We start from the raw sequence: 18585 nt of genomic DNA on the forward strand, positions 1-18585 counted from the left end.
TAGTAGTGATATGTGGAGACTCATTGTGTGTGACACAGTGCAAAGTATTTCCAAAAAGAAAATTCTAACCCACCTTCCTTTCTTGTAATTCGCTCATTGTCAGATCTCAGAAATCCACCAGATGAAACCAACTGGGAATGAGCTGCCCTGGTGCTTCTATGCCACAGCTCTTCGTCTGTGTGAGGCAGCTGGTGAGGGCTGGCAGCAGAAAAAATGAAGAAGAGAAAAACTGCACTCAAACCTCAGATTTTGTAGGAGAGGAATAACGTGAGGCTAGTACAGTTAAATGCAGGCAATCAGCACGTTTCTTTAATAGATTGTGTAGTTCTCAAGCAAGAAGTGTTAAGTAAGAAACCACCAGCTATTGCTGGCAGTGGAGACATGTTCTGTTATTGCATTCTCTTCCATTTCAGCAGAACAAGGTACTGGCCTGGCACCTTGCCTTTCTCAGCAGGAGCTCAGATGGACAGGGTTGGCACCCCACTGCCCCTGTCCTGTGTCTGTCCTGCTTAGTTTTCAGGGAGGTGACAGTCCTGGGGCCTTGCAGTTGGTTTCTGCAGAAAAGTGAAGGCTCTCCTTTGGGTTCTCAGTTAACTAAAAGAACAGAGTGCCAAGTCACACAAAGAACAAATAGGCTTGACTAAATGCCTGCCCTGCTAGGCTGTTAAAGTGAACATAGTAAGGAATGTATGTAGCAGAAATTCTGTTTTAGAGGATTAAGATAAGCATCTGGACTGTTCTGCAGTGCTCTGAATACAAGAACATCAAATATCTCTTATTGTGCTTATCATGCTTTAGTTAGTGCCTGTGCTGGAAATGCGTATCTTCTTTTGTGCAGTGCCTTCAAGGAAATACCACCTTTGCTTACTCTGGCTGTGGAGCTTTTTCAACAAGTTGTGTATTTGCTGGCTTTGAATCTTCAAGCTGGCAGCTGGATTGCAGAGGTCTTCCATTAAGATGTTTTTGGAAAACTTCAGTCAGCTGGGCAGCTGAAAGTGCAGTGAGATGGCAGCGCTGGAGCTGCAAGGGGTGTGGGGAAGGGTCAACCTTTCTCTTGGAAAGCAACAGCTGGTCTGACAAGAGTCCAGCCTACTTCACTGTTAAATGCTGTTTTTAACCATTTCTTTGTTTCTAAACTCAAGCCTAGTATTATACATTTGCACACAAAGAGAACTGGTGTTAGGTTCTGAGTTACCATTATGTTAGATTAATAGAATAAAGCAGTATGAAGGGAAATGTCCAAGGAGCTGTTTGATTTGAAGAAGGTGCAGCAATCATGCTTACTGGAAATTTGAGCTGGTTTTTTTTATGTTGAAATTTAACATGGGGAGAAAAGGGTCAAGCATCTCTCCATCGTATTTGAAAAGCCAAGACAAACTTTTCTTGTAAAAAAAAGCATAAATTGGTGGAGCCAGCACTCTAAAAAATTTGCCTTTGTTGAACTCTAAGCTTCTTGAAATCATTGGAAGTGGTTTTTTTAAGAGTTGTAAATTTTGTTTGGAGTTTTACATGGGATTGGTGAGCACTGCTTTAGGATTGACTGGGACCTGAGGACGTTTACAGAGGCTATGTTATAAATATCCAAGTATCAGTTCCTTATATTGCAGATAACCAGTATTCACTGAAATTCCAACCACTGTTTATGTCATGAAGATTAAGCTCTTACGAGTAATTTTTATAAGCTGAAGCTGAGCACGTTATGTGGGTAGGCAGTAAATAACACCATAGTTCCTCATTAATTCTTCCCTTTCCCTTAACAGTTGATAAATTAGCTCTTCAAACAGTGCAGAATTTTGCAGAATGTTGATGTGGTTACCATCAAAAATTCAGCTTCACTAAAAAAAGAAACACCAAAACAAAACAGGTGCATCTTAAATACAGATGAATTACTAAAACTGCAATCTGAGCGTTAAATGGAGCTGTCAGACACTCTGGTTCTCCCTAGGACAGTGCTGTTTTTAATGTGAATGCAAAGTCTGTCACCGGACTGTGTGTGCCCCTCCAAGGCAAATTTTCTCACATATTTCTTTGCAACACGTAAAAAAGCAGAGCTGTATGAATGTCTGCATTGAGAAGTTAATGTGCTGCACTGGGTCAGACATGCTCCCAATAGATCAGTGGGTTTGCACTGACCTACGTGGTGTTAAACTCCAGGTTTAGAGACCATCTTTGGAGGTGAACTGGGGTAGTGAACTAGCATACCTTTTTGCCATCTGCTTACTGTCTGAGTTATTTCAGTCCATGTCCCATCCTAGGATATTTGCTAAAGGAATACTAACATCATCTACAAATGTTAGGGAATCCAGTTCCACAATCTCGGAAAATGTTGGTGTTTGTTGGCTTTATTCCTCTTCCTGTGCGCTGAATTCATTATGCTGTTACCAGAGAACAGCAGGTGACACAGAGTCCTGTCTTTCACTAGTGCGTTTGCACATTCTGGGCAAACGTTGGCTTCATTTCACCTTTTGTTTTGTACAGAACAGTGTTGGAAGTGCCTTAGCACTTTGATGCATGTCCAGTCACAAGTTCACCCTTTATCAGTACTTGCACTCACTGTAGCACGTTGAATTGTAACAATTTTCATACCCTCGTGAGCTAGAATTGATTCCAGCACACTCCCCTGCTCAGTGAGGAATGACCGGAGGTAAAATCTTCAAGGCAAGTGCAGTAATGCAGAAACAGAAAATATGGTCCAGTACTGCTAACTTCTACAGCTTCCTTCCCAGTAAATGGAGTCATCATATAGCTTAATGTCTGAAGTATTTCTGTTCCATGAAACAGTCGGTGCTCCAGGAGGGAAGCAGGTTTTTTTCTGTTCTTGGCTAGGGGGTGTTCTGACACACTATTTATTGCTTTTAAAGAACAGATTTCAGCATGATGCTTGTCCATAGAAGTTTTTCTACTCTTCTCATACATCTTGGACTACATCCAGTCTACTGCCTGTGAGGAGCTCTGTAATCTGTCCCCCTGTGTCCTGAGGGAGGAGAGGGCTCTCATGGCTGCAGGTGTGCCATGTTCAAGGAGCTGCTTGAGCAGATGGCCAGGCTGCAGCAAGAAATCAGCAGCCTGAGGGGCTCTGGGGAATCTCTGAGGGAAATGGATAGGAAGAGGTGTCAATCTACTCCCACTGCAGACATAAAGCCTCCTCCTAAGTCCCTGCAAGTAGAAGCGGCCAATCCAGCTGCTCACCTGCTGGACAAAGGGCTAGACAACTCACGAGAGGAAAAGAGTTGGACCCTCATCTCTGCTCGAAGCAGAAGGAGGTGTCTGCCCCCAGTACTCAGAGTATTCCCCAATCCCCCCAACCCCTGCAGAGTCCCCTGCAGTGTCCCTGAGTAATAGATTTGAGGCTCTCAGGCTGGATAGGAGTGAGGGTCTGGAAAACAGTTGAAACCCATGCCCTGATAAGCGCATTGAGAATACAGGAAGTAGCAGGCAAAGGAAGTGGGGCTAGTCAGGGCACTGTCAATACCAGAGCTGCCAAAAAAAGGGTGGAGAGTCTTAGTAATTGGGGACTCCTTACTGGGAGCCCTGAGGCTCCTGTTTGCCACCCAGATAACCTGTCCAGAGAGGTGTGCTGTCTTCCTGGGGCGCAAGTTAGAGACATTGGGAAGGTTTCTACCGCAGCTCATTAAGCTGGAAAACTACTATCCTTATGTTGTCATTCAGACTGGGTCCTGGGATGCTGCAGTGATGAAACTGAAGAATGTTAAAAAGCACTTTGCATCTCTTGGAATGATGTTGAAGGGATCAGGGGTGCGGGTAGTGTTCTCCTCTGTCCTGATGCGTAGCTGGGACCCAGGAAGATAGAGAATATGTTGAGTAAATGGCTGAGGTGCGGTGTCGTGATGGAGGCTTTGGGTATTTTGATCTTAGGCAGGCCTTTGAGAGACCAGATATGTGGGCTCCTGATGGACTCTGACTGAGCAAGTGCGACACGAGTGTTCAGGGGAGCAAACTCTCTGGATTGATTACTGAGGCTTTAAACTAGATCTGAAGGGGGAAGGCAGGGGAGTTAAATGTGACAGAATAGGGCTGAGGGATGTTGCCACTGTTGGAGATTGCGGGGAAAAACCTTTGAGTTTTCCCATAGGATTGTGAGAGGACTCCTCAGAAAAGGTCGTGTTGCTGTTACCTCACGTAAAATCTTCTTGTGTCCCTCTATAGGTAACTGCACTTGCTGCTTCCCTTAAGTGCCTGTATGCCAATGTGTGTAGCTTGATAAATAAATGGGATGAGCTGGAGATCTGTGTACAGTTGCAGGGCTGTGGTGGGACAGGACGCATGACTGGAATGCTGTCATGGAGGGCTGTGTACTTTTTCAGAAAGACAGTCTGGGGAAATAAGGTGGAGGAGGTGCCCTTTATATGAGAGACCAACTAGAATGTAAAGAGCTCCACCTGGGAGAGGGGGAAGAATGTGTGGAGAGCTTCTGGGTGAGAATTAAGGGTGGGCTGGTATGGCTGATGTTGCTGTGGGAGTGTGCTACAGGTCACCAGATCAGGAAGATGGAGTTGATGAGGCCTTCTGCAAAAAGCTGGAAGTAGCTTCACAATCCCGTGTGCTGGTTCTCATGGTGGACTTCAACCATCCAGATATCTGGAGGGCCTGTTCTCTTTGGAGGAGTATAGGAGTGTTGTCAGGGCCTGCAGAGAAGCAATGAGGAAGGTTCTCCTGGAACTGAAGCTGGTGAAGGAGATGAAGGATAATAAGAAGGGTTTTTTTTTAACAGTAAAAGAAAGACTAAGTATAATGTGGGTTCCCTGCTGATCAAGGGAGGTGTCCTGGTAATGGGGGATGCTGAGAAGGTGGGGATGCTGAACACATTTTTGCTTCGGTCTTCACTTCAGAGACTCCCCCTTGGGACTCCTGGACCCTGGGGGGAAGAGAGAGTCCAGGAAATGGTGAGCTTTTCTATGGTAGAGCAGGAAGTGGTCCGGGAGCATCTGGGTGGGATCAGTGTGCACAAATCCATAGCCCCTTATGGGAGGCATCCACACGTGCTGAGGGAGCTGGCAGAGGTGTTGGCCAAATCACTCTCTATCATCTTTGACGGGTTTTGGAGAACAGGAGAGGTGCCTAAAGAACTGGAGGATAGCCAGTGTCACTCCAGTCTTCAAAATGGGCAAGAAGGAGGATCCTGGAAACTGAAGGCCAGTCAGTCTCACCTCTGTCCCTGGAAAGGTGATGGAACAGCTTGTCTTAGATGCCATCTCCAAGCAATTGGAAGAGAAGAAGGTCATCAGGAATAGTCAGCATGGATTCACCAATGGAAAATTGTGCTCGACCAACCTCATAGCCTTCTATGATGGCATCACCAACTGGGTAGTTGGAAGGAGAGCAGTAGATATCAGCTACCTTGACTTGAGCAAGGTTTTTTATACTGTCTCCCACAACATCCTTATATTGAAGCTAAGAAAGTGTGGGATAGATGAGTGGACAGTGAGGTGGGTTGAGAACTAGCTGACAGGCCAAGCTCAGAGGGTGGTGATCGGTGGTGCAGAGTCCAGTTGGAGACCTGTAACCTGCAGTGTTCCCCAGGGATTGGTGCTGGGTCTGGTCTGGCACTGGAACAGGCTGCCCAGGGAAGTTCTGGATTCTCCTTCTCTGTAGATATTCAAGACCAGCCTGTACACCTACCTGTGCAGCCTGCTGTAGGGGGCTGCTTTGCAGGGGGGTTGGACTCAGTGATCTTTGGAGGTGCCTTCCAGCCCCTACAGTTCTGTGATTGTGTGATCTTGAAGTATCCAAAATGAAAACGAGATTGTAGGGGTTTTCAATATAAAACTACCCATTAGTTAATAGGTAAAGTTAGTAGTATACAGTCCATCTCATGTTTTCACTTAATTTGGCAGCAGCAATGTTGAAAATCCATACTTACAAGTTTAACCTCTGGGAAAAAAGAAAAAGAAAAAAGTTTAAAAACCTTTTTCCTTTGAGCTACAGTTGCTCAGATTACTCAGGAAATGACAGAAATTTATGTCTCTGGAATACTATCACGTTAAGCTAACTAATCATAAAACCCAATTATCAGAAGACCAGGAAAAAAAAAAAACACCTAAACTAAAAAAAGGGTTGATTCTTGGAATTGCAACAATTACTGGCATAGGAAGCGGAATGATAATGAATTCTGAATCCACCTATATCTTCAAGGTTTTACTGTGGTTTGTCACACTGGAATATCTGTGTTTTGTTGTTGATAGAAAGCATTCTTCTTTGATCCTTGATGAGGGTGCTTGGAAGGCATTTTAAGGCACAGTTTATTATTATGATGTCCTGACAGTACTTGGAAAGTGTAAAGCATGCACATTTCAATATTTATAAGGATTTTTATATATTTTCTGTTACTCTGCTTAAAAGTGCATTGCAGCCATGTTATGGCTTCATGCTGAATTTTCACAAGATATGCTGTAGTGGAATCATGCACTGATTCTCCTAATTTTTACCCTGTCTGTCCATGGGACCAATCAGTGACTGACTTAAGTGCCTAACATCATCCTTACTAAACCTATCTTGAGAGCCAGGAAGCCACAAACATAGTTCAGAGCTTAAAAGTAGAGAGCTACATTCTGTATGTGATTCTCACTCCTGGGATGTCTTTGCTCAAGTAAAGCTTTCTTTGAAGGTTAGACAACCTTTCATTGCAGAAGATGGGACAAGATTCCTGCTGATGTTCATAAAGACTTAGTAGCATAAAGAAAATGCATTTGGAGACAGCTAGTCTCTCATTCACTAGTTAGTGGATGAAAATGTGTTTCTCTTAAGGAAAGTACATCCAAAGTGCTGGATTTCTGGACAGAGAATTGCATTTTCTTTTCACAGGATTACTTATTTCACATAGTTTAGATGAACCATAATTGATGGCAGTAGATGGTATTTTAATAGAAACTTGTAATCAGACAGCAGGTGATTGCTTTCCAGATAATTTCCACAGAGCCCAATGCTCCTGAGATTTGCATTTGGGGGCTTCAACTCTCCTCTGGCTGGATGTTTTCAGTGGGGAATTGAATTAACTGCAAATTTTGTTGGAAATAAAGTTAATTTTTACCATTTGCAAAGAGAAATTCCTTCTCGTAACATGTTTTTTTTTCCTCCAACTCTCTTCAAGATTCTTAAATGTTAGTACTGCTGAAAGTGTCTTTTTCCCAACATTGCTGAAAGCTCAGAACAACTCCAGTAGCTCAGTGAGGTTCTGAGATCTAGCCAAATTTGTTTCTAAAACAGGAATGCTGTGTTGTGACACAGAGCTTACTGTGAGTGGCTTTGAGCACGGTAGAAGACTGTATGATTTGAGAAAATTTGGCCCTTTGGCCCTTAAAAAGGGAACACTGCATGCCTAGTGATTGGAAAGTGGTAAAGCATGTGCACAGTCACTGCCTTCGGACATTTTTTCTTAGTTGTGTCTCACAGTCCTGGAAAGCTTTTTTCGACATTGTCCAGCCCTCTCTCTTAGAGCCAGAGGAATGCTGAAGCCATTTTGACAGCCTGCTAGGTTTGGAGAAGAGAATCCTGAACTTTTTTCATTATTCCTTTACTTCTGTGCACTTTCAGGAATTATTTACCTGATCTCAGCTTTCAGTCACCTGGCACATTCTGTGGTGCTTCTGGTAGTTTCTGCACGGGATGGGGGTGGTCTTTCCTCAGCCACCCATGCGGCTGTCACGGTGCACATCCTTCAGACCACTTCGCCCCCTGCCGTATTTGAGAGATCCCAGTATGCTTTTTCTGTACCTGAAGATGCACCTGAAGACAGCCTGGTTGGAGCCGTAAAGGCCAGAGAGCCTCCGGGTGAGTTGTGTGTTCAGAGATGATTCTCTCTTACAGGTGTAATGGGGAGCGTCTACAGATAATATTCATTTAAACTTTCAGATGACTTATTAGTTCTGATGAGCATCAAATAATATTTACAGCTGGTATTTAAAACAGCTGGTGCAATTGCTGCTATTTTGGGATGCCCTCTAGATCAGGTGGAGATTATGGTCATTTCTTTGGTGGCCCACTGGGAATGGCCCCATTTTTTAACTTTAATTTACTTACTTGATTTGCAGTATGGTTTAAAGAAGCCTTAGTTTTCTAATACAAATTTTGCATGCAAGCAGATGCTGTATTTTCCAGAGGGATTTGTGTAATTGTAAATGTGGAGATGGGGAGTACACTGAAAGATTGTGGCTTGTGTTAAAACATTTTCCATGAAAGAATATCTGAGAGCAACACTCATGAGCGGAGGGTATTCTGAATTATCAGAGAATCTGTAAGATATGCTGCCACAAAAAAGAAATTTTTTTCCAAATCAAATGGTGAAGTTTAGATGGGTGTTTACTGGGCCTTAAAAACACATATGGTTAAGCTATTTGTTTTGTTTAGTCACTTTTAGAGGGAAATGGGTTGCCATAAAATACCCTGTCCTGAGAACCATGTGTGTTTGGTTCTTACGCAGAGCGCTGGGAGCCATGTGCTCATATAGTGGCTTAGTGATGAATCTCCAAGTGCGGCAGAGAGAGAAGTTTTAGGAATTTGTGATTAGTCGTGTCCCTCCATTTTCTTCTCCTTGGAAGGGACAGTACATTGACCACTGTCCCCAGAGAGGCAGCACCTGCAGAGCAGCCTTGGCACTAAGCCTTTACATAGCTCTTGCTTTAGACAGCATCTGGCTGCCTCAGGTTGAAGCAGTGGTCCTCCATGATCAGTAATGACAGAAAAATGCCTTTCTTGGAGGGGTCTGCTACCTGTCTCATTCCTTGCTGCAGTGAATGTCTGTGTACAGTGAAGTGATTCCCTTAATAATTTATAGGAGCATTTTTCTTCAGTTCAGATTAGGGAAAAACAAGAGACTATTATACAGTTTTTCACTATATAGTTTTATCATACTGGAGATGAAAAGCAAACAGTGCACAAGTACACAGAATAAATAAACGCAGATGAAGCTTATGCAGTATTTATGTTATTGAAGGGCTCTGGGGATAGGAACTAGGAAGCATAAAAAGCCCAAGTCAAAGTCTGTGTAGCTTACAGCTATCCCATTGAATTGAACAGCATGCATTCTTCACATTTCTCACCAGCCTTCATGCTATCACTCTACTAGTATTATTCTTTTTAACTTTTATTATTTTTATTTATAGATTCTTTAGGAGTGGTTTCATACAGAATTTCTTCTGGTGATCCGCAGGGAAGATTCTATATTCACTCCCAGTTTGGTATCATTCGCATCAAGAAAGAGCTTGACCATGAAACCCAGTCTGCTTTCATGCTCACCATTCAGTCACAGTTGGGAAAGTCTCCTGTTTACAGCAGCACTCACGTCAATATATCTGTGATAGATGTTAATGACAGCCCTCCAGTATTTCTTACCAGGTCTGATAAGGTAATTATTTCACGCACGCAGCCTCCTGGCACTGCTGTGTACATTGCTCATGCAGAAGATAAAGACAGCAGCCTCAACGGGGCAATCAAATACAGTCTTACCAGCAATCAGACAAATGCATTTAGTATTGATTCAGATCTTGGAGTGGTAAGCCTCATCAAAATGGTGTTTGAGGATAAACAGCAAGAATATACTCTGTACATAGCAGCTGAAGACCATGGAAGCCCTCCTCTGAGTTCTTTGCTGTTGTTGACAGTGACTGTTGAAGAGCAGAGGATGGGCCCCACTTTGGTTTTCCAGAAGTTGGTGTACCAAGTGGAAATCAGTGAAGCTACATCTCCAGATTCCTACATCCTTCAGGTTCAAGCCTCCTTATTTGATCCACACCATGTTAGCTCCAGGCTGACATATTCCATAGAGTCTAGCACAGATTCTGCTGCATTTGGAATCAGATCTGATACTGGTTGTATTTATCTTCGGAAACGTTTGAACTATGAATGTGCACAGATTCTTAGTTTTAGAGCCCTGGTCAGCACCTCAGAAGAGGAAAACTCCATGCAGAGTGCAAGCGCGTTAGTAATAGTAAATGTCCTGGATGAAAATGATAATTCCCCTGTGTTTATGCATGAGAGCTACTTCTTCAAAATGGAGGAAAGTCCAGTTCCCAGGGGTGTGATTGGCACTGTCACAGCTGTTGACAAAGACTCGGGAAGAAATGGACAACTTTCATATTTGCTTCTGTCTGATGGAAAGTATTTCAAGATGAATTCCAACACAGGTAGCATTTTTATGATTTATAATCTGCTTAATATTGCTTTTGGAAAGCAACCCACCCTAAAGGAATGGAAATGAAGTATAAAGCTTTCAGGAAATGCTGTGAGTCTCTTGGGTTGGTTGGTATGTGAAAATTCTAACTGGAAGCTTCGCAGTTGAGAGAATGAAATAAATCATGTTTATGAAGGACAAACTAACCCTTAGGATTTGATTGTTTTTGTAGCTTCATTCTAATCACTTCAGTGCAAGTTTTCACTGTTCCAAATTAAAAGGGAATATTAAATTATAGCTTCAGTAGATATGAGACTCTGGACAGGCAATTATCTGTGATCAAGTACAATTGAAAAGTATGAATCGGTTGTAAAAAATTATGAAAGTAAGTGTGATGTTTGAAAGTGTTTTAAAACATTTCTGGAAGCTTCAGCAAGCTACATCAATCAGTATGGAGTTCATATTGTGCATGGCACTGAAAAAAGCAAATTGGCTGAAATAAATTCTTCACAAAGCGTGTACTCTGCAGGGAATCTCAAATGCATTGTGAGATAGATAATATATCCATGCAGCGTAGCAGTAGAGAATACAGCATGGAAATCCCAGGGGAAGGGGATCCTGTAAGGAACTTAGGCATTCTAAGTAATCCAGTTTAGCAAAATAATATCTAATGCTTAAAGATCTGCTATTTAAAATTTATTTTCTTGGAGATTCTGTCTTCGTAGGCAGAATTTCTCTACGAATTTCGTAACTGTTATTTCAAAGCAAAGGTTTATTGGGAATTCCTAAAGAAATCTAAAGGTGAACAGAATCTCAGGAATTAACCACATATTATTTTAACAGTACCTCTGTTATCTGTGTGAAGGGCTTTGGTCAACCACAAATCTTCAGCTATATTGAGTATGGGTGAGCAGATGGAGAGGAGATTGTGTTAGATTTATTTACTGGGTTTACCAGAATGTATAGGAGACATAAGGCTTCCTGATTAATGTACAGATGTTGTGTTCAGATTGGCTAACTCATGGGCATAACAAAGCCCATTTTTATCAGCAGTTAAAACCCTGTGCTCATAGATTATCTGTCCTGAAATTTGATGAAAATCCCGGTTGGGTTTGTTTAGAAGGCCAGTGTGTTGCTTTGTGCTGCTTTACGCATTTTCTCAGGGGAATCCAAAGTACAGTGAAGAATGTAATGTCTCACTAAAGTACAAGTGCACACTTTGACATAACATTTGTATGGAGTTGAATTCACAAACTGGGATTTCAGTGTCAGCAACAAGATATATCAAAAGACGTCTGATTACTGCATGTCATAATATTAGTGCTAGTGTACAATAATACGCAATTCCCTTTCTCCCTCATTTTCCATGTCCATCAGGTGAAGTTATAAACTGGGTTGCCTTAGACCGTGAAAAACAAGCACACCACCAGCTGACTGTACTAGTGACTGATCATGGGTCACCACCACTTAATGTCACAGCAACTGTGTACATCTCAGTGATGGATGTCAACGACAATAAACCTATCTTCCCTCAGATTGCGCCTGGAAAAGAGCTAAGCATCAAGGTCTGTAGCAGCCTGTGCTGCAGTTTAGGGTTTGTTCTGAGCACCACCCTGTGGTAAGAGCTCAAACTAAACACAAGATTTTGGTCTACGTAGCAGAGAGCTAGGCTGGTGCCTGCTGAGTGAAACAGCTAGCGCAGCACACATCTTTCAGTCCAGTGCATTGCCTGCAATGCCTGACCCAACTGAGATTCAGTTAAGGTTAATTAATTGATGAGGGAGCAGCTACTGGTCTGAATTTTCTTCTTTTTTTTTGCACTTATTTTTTACCCAGGTATATTCAGGACCTTCAAAATTTGTAAATAAACAAAATTTTTAAAATGAAAAAAAAAAAAGCAAAATATGTGGACTGTTGTTATGCACAAAGGATATATGTATAATTTTCTTTATGTGTGTAGTAGTCTTTTCCAGCTCCTGACCTCTGAATCTGCTATATTAATTCATATGTATTTTTGGATTAGTAATATATGTGGACCATAGTAGGAGATTTTTCAGGACTACGTTGGATGATGCCCTGGGCAGCCTGATTTAATGGTTGGCAACCCTGCCCGTGGCTGAGGGGACAGAGCTTGATGGTCCCTTCCAATCCAAACCATGGTGGTTCCGTGATTGTTAGAACTGTATTACTTAACCATTTTCTGAAATGCCATTTGTGCTGATTGTACACCTTACTGAGATGGAAAATATAGCAGCAGTAAGCTCTTGTGCTAAGGGGAGGAATTTCTTTTGAGGCTCACAGTTATCCAGTTATGCTTGCAAATTAATTTATCAACTGCTCAATGACAGGTTTTGGAAGGGCAGCCATCGGGAATGCTCATCACCTCTGTCTTTGCAAAGGACTTTGATTCTGGGAACAATGGTACAGTACTATATGCAGCAGAACCAGGTAAGAATCTAACGTGGAATTCATAAGCAAAGATACACTGAAATAATCACCATGTTAAAGATGCATGCATACGTACTGAATTTCAAGTCTGTTTTGTCTGTTAGAGAAGTGCTGCCCATATAAATATGAAAGAGGAACATTCTGTGTCTTAATTATGTCTGAATGCACAGACAGCTTCCCTCCCTCCCCTCTACTCCACGTTCCCAGGGATTTGGGTGTTTTTGTGGCCAGACAGAGGGCATCTGAACAGCACTTGCAAGGGATTAGGTCCATGGTGTTGTGCTGAACAATTCAGTGCTTCAGTCAGTTGTCTAACATGGTAAAAGAAAGATGATGTCCCTTTCCCAAGACTAACAGAAGGTTCTCCTGCTAGAGGAATGGTTTACAATAGACTGAGGCAGGAATCAGAAGGATCAGCAGATAATCTGAGCAAACAATTAAGCTTGTGGGTTTTAGTTTATGCTGTACCCTTTTGTTAGCCTTGTATCAGCATTCCTGAGGGGTCACCGCCTCTCTGTGCATCTGGCTGTATTCCTTCCTTTAAGCAGCACATTGGGTTTTCTTATCCCTTTCTGTAGAGCTGCAGAGCGAAGTGAGAAGGAATTCCAATGGTAAAAAAAGACTAGCAACACAAAATAGGTCTGGTCTTGAAAATGATGTCTCTAGAAAGGACAAAAGGATAAAAACAGAAGCAACCAACCAACAAAAAAACAAACCCACCACCACAAACAACAACAACAACAACAAAACAGACCCACGCACAAAAAAACCAACCCACTGAAAGACCCCTCCTGGCCTTACAGGTGGATATGTTCCTGGTAAACAAATACAGAAACAGCTGGACTTCTCTGATGTTAATTTTTGTTGTTGCTTTTCGTTGGCTTACAGCCTTTAACATCTGCTCTTCTGCAACATGGTGAAGTTCTTGCCTTCTTTATATTTAAAATAGTGTTTTCTAGTTCAGGGGTACTTTTCAGTACTAAAACTTGAAGAAATGTGATGCAGTTTATGACCATATTTGCTAAACGTAGACATCGTGTTCATCGGAGAACTGGAGACTAGAGAAATACAACCGTAGATAAATATAAAAACAAGAGATTAAGACATGCAGGAGGGCTAATAACAGATGGTGGCAAATTATATGAGGAAAAGGTCTGTAAAGTGAAAAATGAAGATATGGCTGGGGGATGAGTTTCAGCCTTCAGTGTTTCCTTTGAAATGCCCCTCCCTCTTTCAAGAAAACCCAAACAAGTAATCCTTAAGCTTTCTGCAGATACATTAAAACCTGACTATGTGATGAAGGCAGCAGTTGCCTCACTGAGGTGATTTATTGAGAGAAAAGTTGAGAAAAGGTTTCTGGAAGTGCAGCGAGTGTGAGCTTCTAGAGCTATGACTGAGATGCTCTGAGTATCAAACTTAGTACCCACCTTTTTCCCTTATTCCTCACTTTGAACTCACAAAAGAAAAAAGAGGAGAATTTGGAGTGCACTTAGAAAGAGAGCAAGCTAACACTCATTCACACTTGTCCTCTATTATCTTGGGCAAAATATTTATAATTGATTTGTCTTTTTTTCTTAATATGTGCCATATGTTTCTGATTTGGGATCAATCGTCTCCCCTTTGCAATTATTCATGACTAAATTAAAATTATCAGACTTCCTTGCTACTTCTACAAAACTGATGATTTCATGCCATACTTGAATTTTAGTGGAGTGATAGAGTCTAAAGGATGTTCCTTTTCTGGTTGTCTAAATGGTCCTAATCACTGAATCACAGAATCACAGAATGGCCAGGGTTGGAAGGGACCTCAAGGATGATGAATCTCCAAACCCCCTGCCACATGCAGGGCCACCAGCCTCCACGTTTAATGCTAAACCAGGCTGCCCAGGGCCCCATCCAACCTGTCCTTGAACACCTCCAGGGATGGACGGGGCATCTACAGCCTCTCTGGGAAGCCTGTTCCATTACCTCACCACTCTCTGGGTAAAGAATTTCCCTCTGATGTCTGACCTAAATCTCCCCTCCCTCAGCTTAGAACCATTTCCCCTCCCTTCCAGCTTCAGTTATTCTGAAGAATGTTGAGGATTTGGGATCATCACTCTTATTTTACTAAAAAATATAAATCCTGAGCCTTACCTTTCAGTTTCTAATGAGCTTGAACCTCTAGAAGCTGTGTTGACTGATGCCTATTTCAGTTGACCTTAACTATACACTCTGTTACTTCAAATGAAAAAGCAAGCAATTATTGGTCCTTAGCCACTTAAGCAGTGTCTGGAGTCACTGGACGTCCTCAGTCACTGTTAGCTTTCTCTATCAATTATGTCAGTTTTAGCAATACATTAAAAATATTTGAATGGCATTCACGTTGTATTCTTCTTTCCTATCTATCTTTGCTGTTTTGCTTAACTGGGATTTTGTTTCCAGAAACACTGCATGGAACAAAATAGCTCATCTGTGCATGGAGACACACTGTTGGGACCTAAGCCAGAATGTACGAGAATATATAATATATATTATATAATTATATAATATAATAATATAATATAGTAATAACATATATTGCAGCACTAGTATTTTGAGGCTGTCATCAAAAAATGCAGAATGTGGACCTGTCTCATTCAGATGAATTGTCTCTACATGTTGTGTCCCTTTGACAATCTGTTTGTTACGTTTCTTACTGCTGGAGGAGCCCAGAAGGGACTCGTGGAGCATTAAAAACACGGAGTTGCTCAAAAATAACAGAACAGTGTTGGGAAAAGTGTTGTGTTAGTTGTCAGAACTCTGTTTTCTAACCTGCCTGCTCAACCTTTGGTCGTATTCTGCAGGTGCAAGTATTTCGCTGTTACAGACAAACAGAAACGTATATACAAGTGAATACTTCTGTGTGCAGCTAACTGATTTGCATGTGCAGATTTGGAGAACATAAACAGCTTCATGCTCTCTTAGGTGCCTATGGAAGTATGGTTCCTTATAAGTGTTCTCTTTAGTCCATATGCATTGAGTTTATTTTTACCACAGTTGCTTATTAGAATACCAGCTGTTCTACATTACTTTGTTTAACCTGCCAGCACAGCTTATTAAAAATTAATATACCTGAATTGTTTGCATAGTATTTTAAGGGAGAGGGAGTTATGACAACTTTGATTTCCTCAGCTTGTGGTAATATATATCAAGTAATAGATATTTTCCAATTTTACTAAAAAAAATTGGAGATTGATTTCAGTTGTGTTCCTTGAATATGGAGAATTCACAAAGAGCTAGTTACTCTTCCATCGTAGAGTTTTTTTTCCTTGCATCTGGAATAAATGCAATAGGATGTTCAATTAGAACTTGCCAGTTATTAGCATGCAGCCAGTCCTTGGTGACAGACAAAAGCCTAATTCCCACTATGTATGCATTGCTCTGGAACCAGTCAGTGTAAGATGCTGGACATCCCCAGTTGTGTCTGTGCTGGGAGCAGAGGCAGGGAAGGCAGAGGCATTGCTGTGGTTGCATTGTCGTAGGGACAGAGGAGTCTTTTTTTTGGCTTGTGGTAGTGTATTCAGCATCACCCGTTTGACCCTTCATTGCCTCTTCAGAGACCTAGTCTTAATTCTCTCCCTGTCCCTGCTTCCCAACTGGCATTGGAGATAGAAGTAGCAGTCCTGAGGTGTCTGCTGTTCTCCTGATGCTCATCACTAATATGAGCAGCATCAATACAAAAACAGGCAGTTGCTTTGGTATAGGTTAAGCTGGCTATAGTAATTACTTACTCAAGGAGGTGAGCCAGATGAGTCTGAGAAATTGTAATTGTAGCAGGTTCCCTTTCCTTTGTGTCCTGCTCTTTCTTACTCATTAGTTATGATGGAGACGTATGGCGAGTTGATGAGGTCTGCAGTAACTGATACCCATTTTTTCCAACAGAAGAGGATATAGGATACTTCCAGATCGATGCTGTCAGCGGGGAGTTGAGAGCAACCCGGCCTCTGTCATATGCTGAGAGATCAAGCTACAGAATGGTGGTCACAGCCAGGGACCAGGGGATGCCTTCCCTTCAAGAACAGGCTGTTGTTGACATCCAGGTACTTCTTGGTATTGTACAGATAGGAAAACTATGCTGCATGCTTATTTTCTTTATAAAAAATAAAAATAAAAAGCAGTTAAACTGTTCTGGGAGAATCCAGGGAAATAATCTGAAGATAGGAAAAATTTGAAACTAAATATATTGTTTTATAGTTTTCTTTAGTTTGTTTTTCTCTTGAATGAGGAAATGAGAGAGCAAACTCATTTTTGTTTTGAATACAGAGCAGCATGATGAGTTGCCTTATGAATGGAAGGTGTTTATGCATTAGTAGGAAGCCATTACAAACCCTGTAAAAGAGAAGAAAAATATCTACTAGCGGTGTTCAAAGTTCCTGTATTTGGATGCCTATGATTCAGTGGGTACCAGATAGTCTTGTCCCTCTTTCTTTTTTCCTTTTCCTTTTTTCTGGTGTGGGAACGAAGAAGAGAATTATGGAGCATCTGGTTAAGCACTGTTTGAACGCTGTTGTAACATGTAAGGTTTGTTTTCTGTCTTCAAGCCATACACACTACATAGAACAACATATATGTAATAACATACATACAATAACATATTCACAAGTGATGAATGAATAAATTGTCAAGGAAAATAATTATCGTTACACTGCCTCTAATAGCATTGGGAAAATTTGTCAGTCTTTGTGATTTTGTTACAGGTCATCCCACTTCCCACAGGGAGATCTATCTTCTCTCAAGATTTCAAGCACTTTGTCATACCTGAAAATTTTAAACCTGCACGAGTATTCACTTCTGTAAAGTTGCCTGGTAATCATCTGACAACTAACAGGAAACTGTCTTTTAGTGTCGCTGAAGGTGACGATGATGTTTATTTTGAAGTAGACAGTTGGACAGGAGAGCTTTTTCTGTCCAAGGAACTTGACTATGAAACATCTTCACACTTCTTTTTGCAAGTTATTATAAGGGATTACAATAATAATCCCCCACAGAATAATACTGTCTTCCTCAGTATTGGTGTAGAAGATCTGAATGATCATTCTCCACATTTTCAAGACGACTTCATAGTGATTGGCATAGAGGAAAATGTACCTGTTGGCACTCTGGTTTACACATTCGATGCAAAAGATGGAGATGGCAGTTCTCCAAACAGCAAAATACAATATTCCCTGGAAATGAGTAACATGGCTGAAAACCCATTTGTTGTTCACCCTTTCTATGGTACCTTGGTCACAGCATCCCCACTGGACAGGGAGATTACTAGCTCTGTGATCCTTAAGGTATCTGCAACAGACCAGGCAATAAATGTGGCTGATCGCAGACGTGATTCTCTGACTGCAAAAATTGTTATTCTGGATGTCAATGACAACAGTCCCAGCTTTATATCTGCACCTCTTTGCTATGTCATGGAGGATGCAGATGTGGGCCTCCTTGTGCACCATGTAACTGCAAAGGATCCTGATGAGGGAGGAAATGGACGTGTTATGTATCACTTAATTTCAGGCAATGAAAATGGATCATTTATATTGGATAAAATCACAGGTACTGCGACTCTCTTGTTCTTACACTGTTCTTATCATGGTAGTATTGGGGAATGCATACAGTGCAGTAACAGGATAATGAATGACAGTGCCACTCTACCCAGAGTATCAAGCACCATACAAGTGTGGCAGTGCTGAAAGCTTAGTGAGACTTAGCTCAGAAGTTTCTGCATGACACTCTGACTGTGTTGTGCAGATGTGCTGGAATGCCTTCCAGTGCATTACTGGGGAAAGTGTGTGCAGTGCAATGCTTCACACTGATTTTTTACACAGTGCATACTTAAAGCTTGTGTACATGTATACAGTGCTACCTGTAGATGTGAGGAAAGGCAAAATCGAGATCAGAAGAATGAAGGAGTGCACCTGCAGATAGAATGCATTCTGTAGGTGCTCAAAGTGCTGCCAAATTTTATTCTATAGCCTTTTGAAGTTCCCTGGTTCCTGAATGAGTTC

General features: G+C 41.7%; 1 protein-coding gene across 1 annotated transcript in view; it reads left to right on the top strand.

Annotated features, from left to right (window-relative positions):
* DCHS2 (dachsous cadherin-related 2) overlaps positions 1-18585 on the top strand; it is an 88495-nt gene that overhangs the window by 43250 nt on the left and 26660 nt on the right. Inside the window, 6 exon segments of the mRNA XM_042829684.1 lie at positions 7552-7788; positions 9120-10139; positions 11504-11691; positions 12475-12574; positions 16478-16635; positions 17293-18133. Coding sequence (XP_042685618.1) covers positions 7552-7788; positions 9120-10139; positions 11504-11691; positions 12475-12574; positions 16478-16635; positions 17293-18133 — 2544 coding nt within the window.

This window comes from Centrocercus urophasianus, unplaced genomic scaffold, assembly GCF_019232065.1.
Source record: "Centrocercus urophasianus isolate 14NV4802_14NV808 unplaced genomic scaffold, USGS_Curo_1.0 seq_32, whole genome shotgun sequence".
Lineage (NCBI taxonomy): Eukaryota > Metazoa > Chordata > Aves > Galliformes > Phasianidae > Centrocercus > Centrocercus urophasianus.